This window comes from Cylas formicarius, unplaced genomic scaffold, assembly GCF_029955315.1.
Source record: "Cylas formicarius isolate icCylForm1 unplaced genomic scaffold, icCylForm1.1 PGA_scaffold_1__22_contigs__length_36826433, whole genome shotgun sequence".
Taxonomy (NCBI): Eukaryota; Metazoa; Arthropoda; class Insecta; order Coleoptera; family Brentidae; genus Cylas; species Cylas formicarius.
The window spans coordinates 34,451,750-34,461,091 of record NW_026844264.1 but is presented as its reverse complement, the minus strand read 5'-3'; the positions used below and the strand labels follow the sequence as shown (position 1 = coordinate 34,461,091).

General features: G+C 36.8%; 1 protein-coding gene across 1 annotated transcript; it reads right to left on the bottom strand.

The window, feature by feature from the left end:
* Window positions 1-501: 501 nt before the first annotated feature.
* On the bottom strand, window positions 502-9,117 carry LOC132697179 (uncharacterized). The gene is made up of 4 exons (XM_060662474.1): window positions 8,984-9,117; window positions 2,037-2,964; window positions 728-1,989; window positions 502-679 (listed from the first exon to the last, which is right to left on the bottom strand). The coding sequence occupies exons 1-4, from the start codon at window positions 9,115-9,117 to the stop codon at window positions 502-504; spliced, it is 2,502 nt and encodes an 833-aa protein (XP_060518457.1).
* Between the last annotated feature and the right edge of the window lie 225 nt (window positions 9,118-9,342).

The window sequence follows — 9,342 nt, the reverse complement described above, 5'->3', positions numbered from 1 at the left end:
CCACAGGGTTCCGTTATCGGGCCATTATTGGTTTGAGTTTATAGTAATGACCTCTTTGGCCATATGGACCCTATGGCTGCGGTTAATTCTGCGAAAGAACATGCTACTAAGTGGTTTACAGCCTCTCTTGGAAGCACCATATTGTTTATTCAGTAAAGCGCCTCTTCAGTGTCAATTTTTGGATACGACAGTTGAAATATTTAATTGAAAAGGATTATTTAGTCTCGAGAGTACTTTCTCATTCAATTTTGTCATATGCTGTTACACTGTGGAGAAACTCGATATATATATATATATATATATATATATATATATATATATATATATATATATATATATATATATATATATATATATATATATATATATATATATATATATATATATATATATATATATATATATATATATATATATATATATATATATATATATATATATATATATATATATATATATATATATATATATATATATATATTTTTTTTTTTTTCCGTAGCGTCACAACCCTTCGTGGGTCTTAGCTGCATCTACGACTCGTCTCCATCTGTCCCTGTCCAACACAACCTCCTTCCAGTTCCGTACTCCTAAGATTTTTACATCCTCTTCGATATTGTCCCTCCATCTGAGCCTTGGTCTTCCTAAGGGTCTCTTTCCTGCTGGATTTTCTTCCCATATCCTCTTTACAAGACGTTCATTCGGCGATCTCTGCACGTGTCCAGCTCACCTGAGCCTTTGTGCTTTTATTTCGTTTACCAAACTCGGTCTTTTGTACATGTCGTTAAGCTCCGCATTCGTTCTTATTCGATATTGACCTGTTCTCTCATCTATTGTTGGTCCAAAGATTTTCCGCAACATCCTTCGTTCAAAGCGTCTTAACACTAGTTCGTTCTGCTTTGTCATTGTCCATGTTTCCGAGCCATACATTACGATTGGCTTGATTACTGCCGAATATATCCGTAGTTTTGAGTTCCTAGATATCAGTCGGGACTTAAACAGGTTCTGCAAGGCGAAAAAACATTTATTGCCCTTTTGTATTCTTGCTTTTATTTCGCTGGTGATATCGTCATCCGAAGTTATAACTGCTCCTAGGTACTGAAATTGGTTTACGCATTCAAAATTGTGGGTGTCCATGGTTATGTTCTGTCCTATTCTGCCCCTTCCTGCTCTCCGTCCGGCCCACATATATTTGGTCTTGTCCTCGTTGATCATGAGTCCTACCTTCTTGGTCTCCTTCTCTATGTTCATGAACATTTCTATTGTTTTAATCGTACTGCTTTCTACCGTATCAATGTCATCGGCATATGCCAAAATCATTTCTGGGCCCTTATTTGTAAATATTTCCAAGCCAATATTGGCTTCTTTGATGGCCATGTCCAGCACTATGTTGAAAAGCAATGGTGAAAGTCCATCGCCCTGTTTTAGGCCATTGTTAATGGAGAATGCCTCGGTGTTGTTCTTTCCTACCCTAACTTTGGCTTTAGAGTTTTCTATGCATATCTTGGTTAGCCTTATGATCTTTTTTGGTACCCCTATGCCTTCCAACGCTTGCCAGACACTTTCCCTGGTGATGCTATCATATGCTTGGCGGAAATCTACGAACAGTTGGTGAACCTCTCTTTTAAACTCCCAGCTTTTCTCTAGGAGCTGTCTTATGGTGAATATTTGATCTGTTGTTGATCTCTTGGGTCGAAACCCGCATTGGTAGTCCCCTAAGTTGTCTTCTGCGTATGGGGATATGCGTCCTCTTAGTACATTTGACAGAACCTTGTATGTTATATTTAGCAGGGTTATTCCTCTATAGTTTTTACAGGCCATCCGGTCTCCTTTCTTATGAATGGGGACGATGGTACCCTCATTCCACTCCTTTGGTAGGGCTTCTGTTTTCCATATGTTTTTCAACAGCTCTAGTATGGCAGTATCTAGATGTTCCCCTCCATATTTTATGCATTCCGCCGTAATGGAGTCCTCACCCGGGGCCTTGTTATTCTTTAATTGGTTTATTGCCCTTTTAATCTCCTCTAGCGTGGGTTCACTTGATTGAAAAAGTTCCGGCTGTTTGTTAGCCCAGCTTCCTTTTCTACATTCTCTATTGTTTTGTTGTAAGCTTCTCTTTTTTTCCTTCTTATCTTTCTTTTTGCCTCCACTCTGAGGTCGTTGAATCTTTGGACGTTTCCGTCACTTGGACACTGCAACATTTGAATTCTGGCCTTGTTTTTGGTATCTAAGGCCTTCTGGCTTTCTTCATCATACCAGTCTTTTCTTCTTCTATTCTTTGTGTTCTCGCCTAAGGCTCTTTGTGCAGCGTTGATTACTGATGTTCTGATCTGTTTCCAGTGCTCCTCTACATCCGACGCCTCTTGGGTGACATTTTTCTGTAGTTGTGTTTCCAGCTCTTTTTGGTATTCGTGTCTGCATGTTTCATCCTGGTTTAGTTTATCTGTGTTCCACCTTTTTAGTGCTGATGTTTCTTGACTTGTTATGGTTTTTTTAATCCTTGATCGAACCTTTACCCGCACCAGAAAGTGATCTGTTCCTGCATCCGCCCCTCTTTGGCTCTTCACATCTATGATGCTCCTAACGTGTCTCGCGTTTGCTATTACATGATCTATTTGGTTTCGCGTTTTCCGATCATTGGATATCCATGTCTCTTTGTGGATGTTCTTGTGTGGGAACATTGTCGAGGCAATCCTCAGGTTATTAGCCGCTGCTAAGTTGATCAGTCGTTGGCCGTTGTCGTTTGATAGCTCATGGAGACTATGTCTTCCAATATGTGGTCTAAACGCTTCTTCTCTTCCAACCTTGGCATTAAGGTCTCCCAGAATGATTAACATGTCCTGTTTAGGTACCGCACTTATGGTTTGCTCCAGTTGTTCGTAGTACTCGTCTTTGACTTCTTCATCCTTATCTTCGGTTGGTGCATGCGTCGAGATAAGTGTATAGTTGTACCATCTATCTCTAATTCTAAGGGTAGATATCCTGTTATTTACGGCACGAAAGTTCATTACCTGTCCCAGAATCTTTCCGCTCACTGCAAAGCCTGTTCCAAATTCGTGTTTGTTATCTCTTGTTCCGCCATTGAAAATGGTGTACTTTCCCATGGTCTGAGTACTTTCCTCCGGCCACCTTATTTCCTGAAGGGCAACTACATCCATCTTATAGATCTCCATTTGTTGTATCGCTCTTTTGGCTGCGCCTGCTCTAAACCAGCTCAGTACGTTCCATGTTCCAAAATTCGTATTCCTGTTTCGTTGCTTTCGTCGTCTATTCTGATCCGTCCCGCTCCGAGGCTTGTCGTTCTGCTTCGTAACAGTAGGTTTTTTACAAGGCAGGGTTGTTAGCCCTACGCTTAACCCTCCTCCTTTGTCCGGGCTTGGGACCGGCAACGGTGTTTACTGAGCTACTCCATCCACCCAGTCACCACCGCAGGCGGAGTTTATATATATATATATATATATATATATATATATATATATATATATATATATATATATATATATATATATATATATATATATATATATATATAGGCGCATATTCTTTTGTACTTCTGTAAACATACTATGTATTGTAATTCAGTCAAATAAAAATCTATCTAACCATACCGTCGGTGCTAGATTAAGAGATTTACCCACCGCGTAGTTAGCGCGCCATTACGTTTATGAAAATATGGCCCCTCCGTGTTTCAAAATTGATACGTTCCGTTTTGACTGCGACACAATAGACCTCCGACAATACGACTCAATTTTTAGACGCCGCGAACAACGTGTGAAGCTAAAATAGCATAAAATTAAAGAAAAAACGCGCCGTCACCGCCGAATATGGGTGAAATATGAACGATTCGAATTAAAACGCGTCCCATTCAACCGAAAATTGTTCGATTAGTTTTACAATGTGCCGTCTTAATAACGTGGAGGCTTTTCATCGCGTCGCCATTGTACGCGTGGTATGTAGAATAGAGCTGTCGAGAAATGATTATGAATATAATCGGTTGTGGGAAAAAGTATCGCTAACCACTAGGCAAACAGTTTTTTAAAGCAATATGCTATCTAATTTTTCAAAGAAACTTCCACGGGCTACTGAAATACTGTTTTTGTTGAGTTGACCGTGCTGACGTTTCGCAATCACCCTGTTTTCCAGTTAAGTTCTGGAGAAGCCAACAGGATGATAGGCGAAACGTCAGTAAATTCGACTCAACAAAAACCGACGCAGGAGGAATCCAGAAGTTTCGTAAATAGTATTACAGTAGCATTTTTTTTTCAATATAAAAAAATATTGTTAAAATCAAAACTTTAAAAAAATCGTTTGAGGGATCAATTTTCCATCATAAGTACTTATAAAAAATATATATAGATTAATTTTTAATAATCAAGTTGTAAATGGCGGGCCACTTGACGAGATCTTACTCATATGAAAGTTTCTTTTAAAAATTAACTAGCCTTTTTAGAGAGGACATCAAACGCAAAAGCAGGACCTTAGAAGATCACCGACTGAAACTGGTAAGATTAGTGTGTACCCCATCGTGTCGCTTTACTTTGAGGAATTATTCATCACACCCATAATCGCACCCATCTTCGTTTATCTCCTACCCAAAATCACATTCAGAAAATTGAAAAAATAAGGTCGACATTAGTCAAACCATCAAGCTGTTCTCAAATGCCAAGCACTGTGATAAATGTATCATTGCATCAACTGTCGGAAACGGAAAACTCAGTTCTTTCAAAAGGTTCCAACTTCGTCCTTGCACCGCGTATTATCCTAAAAGAGGATATCGATTCGATTTGATACCGCAAAAATCCTTCAAAAATCAAATTTTCCTCAATGTAATATTGCAAAGCCTGAACGCATTGCCCTAAAATCTCTAAAATCTAATACCGACATGCTACGGTGGTCATGAACACGAATGAATATCAGGAAAAGATTCAAGGCATTCTTACCGACGGACCATATCGTCAACTTAAAAAAGATTCCACGACATCTACCATCTGATGGTCAAGAAACCTTAGTCAATTTTCTTAAATATTTACACCCCCTAACATAGGTTTATATAATCAATACTGTTTGAAGCAATTAGTCATATTTTCTACAAAATTTGATTTACGACAAATAATTTACTCCCAAAAGTACAATTTTCAGGGTGTTTAAGACTTTTGCCTATAACTGAAAAACATACAGGGTTTTCAAAAAAAAAATTCTTGAAATAGGGGTTATAGATCCGGAATTTTCGCGTCTAGTTGTTCAAGAGTATTTTTCCGATTAGATGGACAGTTTCACAGAAAACTTTTTTTCTGAAAGTCATTTTTTTTTATTTGAACTTGAACAGATTAAATGTGAAATCTGAAATCAATAGCTGGAAATTTAAGGCAACAGTTAATTTTTCAATATAGCACGGAATATGTCGAGCACCCTGTACGTTGGGTGAAAACCCTAAATACCAACAGCTAAATTTATGCGCATAATTTAATCAAAGTCTTCTAGTTTTTCAATTTTTTGGTTACATTTTTAAAAAATTATCGAGAATAAATGCGATGACATTATATTCCGGGATATCATCCGTTCGCTCGTTGAACTCCGACTGGAATCCTGCATCCGACTGGAATCCTGCAGACGTTTCGCCAAAATCTCACTTGGCATCTTCAATGCTCGCGCCAAGTGAGATTTTGGCGAAACGTCTGCAGGATTCCAGTCGGAATTCAACAAGCGAACGGATGATATCCCGGAATATAGTGTCATCACATTTTTCCATCCGTGAATCAATATATATATATATATATATATATATATATATATATATATATATATATATATATATATATATATACCAGACCAGAAGAAGCGCGTGTTTTTTCACAAGTGCAACAATCCAATAAAATATGCGGGCCGATCACAAAGAAGGGACTGAACCAATTTCACAGTATCATATGTATGTCAAGAATGAAATATTAGCGCCTCTCACAACACTTTTCCAGAGATTTAAAAAAAAAGCTCTAGTAAAACCAGTATATAAATGTTGAAAATAATCGACGATTATCTCTATTTCCAATTGTTTCAAAAATTGTAGAGAAATTTATAGCTAAAAAAATTTTGAAATTAATGACATTTTCAATAATAATAGTTTGGTTTTAGAAGAAATAATGGAAATTTGTATAGTTAGGTTTTATATGGTTCTGAATAAGAAAAAAAAATCAAAATCGAGCCATAATTAAAGATGTTACGATGTACAGTCTTAAGCGGAGCGTAAGTGATATTTCATACACCCTGTATTGAAACACTATAAAAATTGGTATGGTTACGTTCTAAGTACTCCTGAATAAGAATTCGTTGCAAATTTGTTTTTGTTTTTTAAATCTCTTATAATAGTCTGAGTTGAGTTTTAGTGCATTTTTTAGACATACTGTATATAAGGCATATAAAATAGCAAGTAACAACAAACTGGTGTTAGGTTAAAAAAATGACGAATCAATTTTTAACATTTAATTAAAGAGAAACAATTGAATAATTTGTTGACGGCTTATGATGGGGTGGGGGGCAACGGCGGCGGGGGCCGCCGTTGATTCGGAAAAGGCAGCCAAAATAATAATAAGCGTGGGCAAATAATTTATCGCGACAAATTAAACAGTTAAAGTAGATCCGTTCTCAAAAAGCCAAAATGGAAATCGAAATCGGAAGAGAGGGAAGGGCCCGTAAATGTGGGCAATGATTGACGTCTAGTTATCCCCGCGGATTTTGCGATTAATTGCGAATTCAGTTTTATGGGCCTTATTAAAAATGTACGCGGATATAGTTTGTGCGGTCGATAAAGTATGGACGTATTATTATGTGTTGTTTGTTTAAATATAAAAAAAACTATTTCTGAACTAGATAGAACAAGATTACTTTCGAAAAATAGTCGCAAATTGCGCGTTTTTCTATGGTGCTCCTGCGGACCACTATGGAACTTTCGCAAAATCGATGTAATTTGATTGTGAATACACCCTGTATAAAGTGCTCTTCACATCTCGTCGAACTTCAAATTTACGGCATACTTAGGTAAATATCAAAATTTGTACTGGTAATTGCATTTAAAATTATATTTTTTCAAATATCTTGCGGCCCCTGTATCATAAACGAAACTTCAAACCCTCTCTCAACACAGTTTACGATACCGTTCATATCAAATTACCACATTTTTAAAAGTTTTTCATTTATCGCCAGTAATTTACCCACAAAGGCGGAAACTTCAAGGACCTGTTAGAAATTTTGCCCACAAACGACGTACCCTGTATATAATTCCAACAATCCTCGAAATAGAGGATGCAGCTCTGAATTTTCCTTAGTTTCCTGGTATCCGAATTTTTCCAATGGAGTAAATGGTTATCAAAAAACTACTTGTTTTCTGAAATCATGATGATTTTCATTTGGATTTTTTCCAATATCTCGAATAACGTATGTGATAGACGAAAACCGTAAATACAAAAATCGTATTTCAAGATCATTATTTATGATTTGACAGTTTTCCAAAATTTGCTGTATAAAACGTACGTATATATGCAATATAAAATTGGCCCCAGAATGGAGCCTTGAGGCACCCCAGATATTATAGCATGGAAGTCTGATTTGTAAGTAGTTCATCATAAATTAAATTATTTAAGTTATTAAATATTTTTATTAAATATTCAATTAATAAATAGTTAACAAAGTATGGTGATTCAAGGTATCAAAAGCCTTAGAGTAATCCGACATGACCAAGATGGTACATTTGGCTTCGTCAATTTGTGCGGAATAAATAATCAGTGCCGTTTAGGAGAGCAGTTGCACGACTGTGCCCCTTCCTGAAGCCAGACTGAGTTTCAAAAAGAATACTATTTTTCTCCAAATGATCAATCACTGGCGTTTGAATGACATTTTCCAGAATTTTGGAAACTACAGACAAAGTGGACGGAAGCAAACGCTTCTCGAATAGCTTCCTCTAATTCTGCTTTGTTTTTGGAAAATTGTATCTTCAAATATAAGATCTTTTAATTTCCATCATAAAAAAACCCGTGGGATGACAGGATGTCGCAGGCCACAGAACGGGGTCTCTAGTTCCAACCCAACATTGTCTAAATTCCTCATTTGTGAGCTGATAATAAACAGTCCTTCCAAGAACTAATGACAAGTCTTTAAAAAATGGAGCAACACATGTTCGCAAAATATTTACATAACCATCCGCTGTCAGATTTTCATTTAAAAAAATAGGAAAATGCCTACCTATACATTGAACTCAAAGAAATCTTGCCTATTTTGATACACTACACCAAGAGGATTTTCTGTACTTCAGATATAAGAAATCTATCTGTTAAATATTCCAGTCAATTCTCGCTTCATCACTCCGAACAATGGACAATAAAAAATTGATGTTCTCATTGCATGTTCCGATAAACCAGTTGCACAATTGAACTCTTCTATCAGCACCCCCTTCATGTAATTGGTGGACTTTATATTTGTATTTCTTAAAGTAGTCAAAACTCGCGTGATACGGCCCAGTATTTTTTGACTTTGTTCTGAATTCTGAAATATATTTAAAATTGTTGGAGGACTATACATATACTTCCGTTAAGTGATAATCCGCTGAACGTGAACAAGGTTATGCATTTTATTCAAAACTATTACAGCAAGTTTAAAAACTATCCGAGTTTATAAAATGGATATTTTGTGTTACTATAAATTATAGTTTAATATTAGCTGGACTGTAATGGATGGTTCACAGACTAACCAGCTAATATGGTTTTCTAAACAGCTTCAAGTAAATTAGCTTCAAGTTAGATGGAAATGGTGAAAAACGCAATTTTTCGCAAAAAAAAATAGGAGAGTTCATTTTTCTCAAGGACTACAGACAGAAAATTCTCAAAATCGAGCGAATAATACGAATTTTTCAAAATATACCTTGTATACACGAAAATACTATAAATAGAATATATACCTGGGATAAAACATTTTTGGAATTTAACGGTGTCGTACTCACTGGGATAAGGTATAGAGCGAGTTTAGTGGACCGGCCTGTACAATCCAATACAATCCAAGGTCGAGCGATTCGCCTCGACAAAAGTGGACGACTGAAAAACCGCTAGTGGCTACGTATACACGCGTGTTGGGCATCATCCCTTGTCAGTCAAAACCTCGTCTGTGTCATTCACTTTTTCGCGTCAGCGTTTTCCGTACTTGACGGACAACTTGATGATTGACAGGACGACATTGCGAGCTGCGAGAGTTGGGCCAAGTTAGAGGCTTGCTCCACCTTTCAAATCGGGAAACGAACGAAAATATGACTTTTATATAGCATACAGGACCATACAGGACAATTTTAAATTCTATTAAAATCGG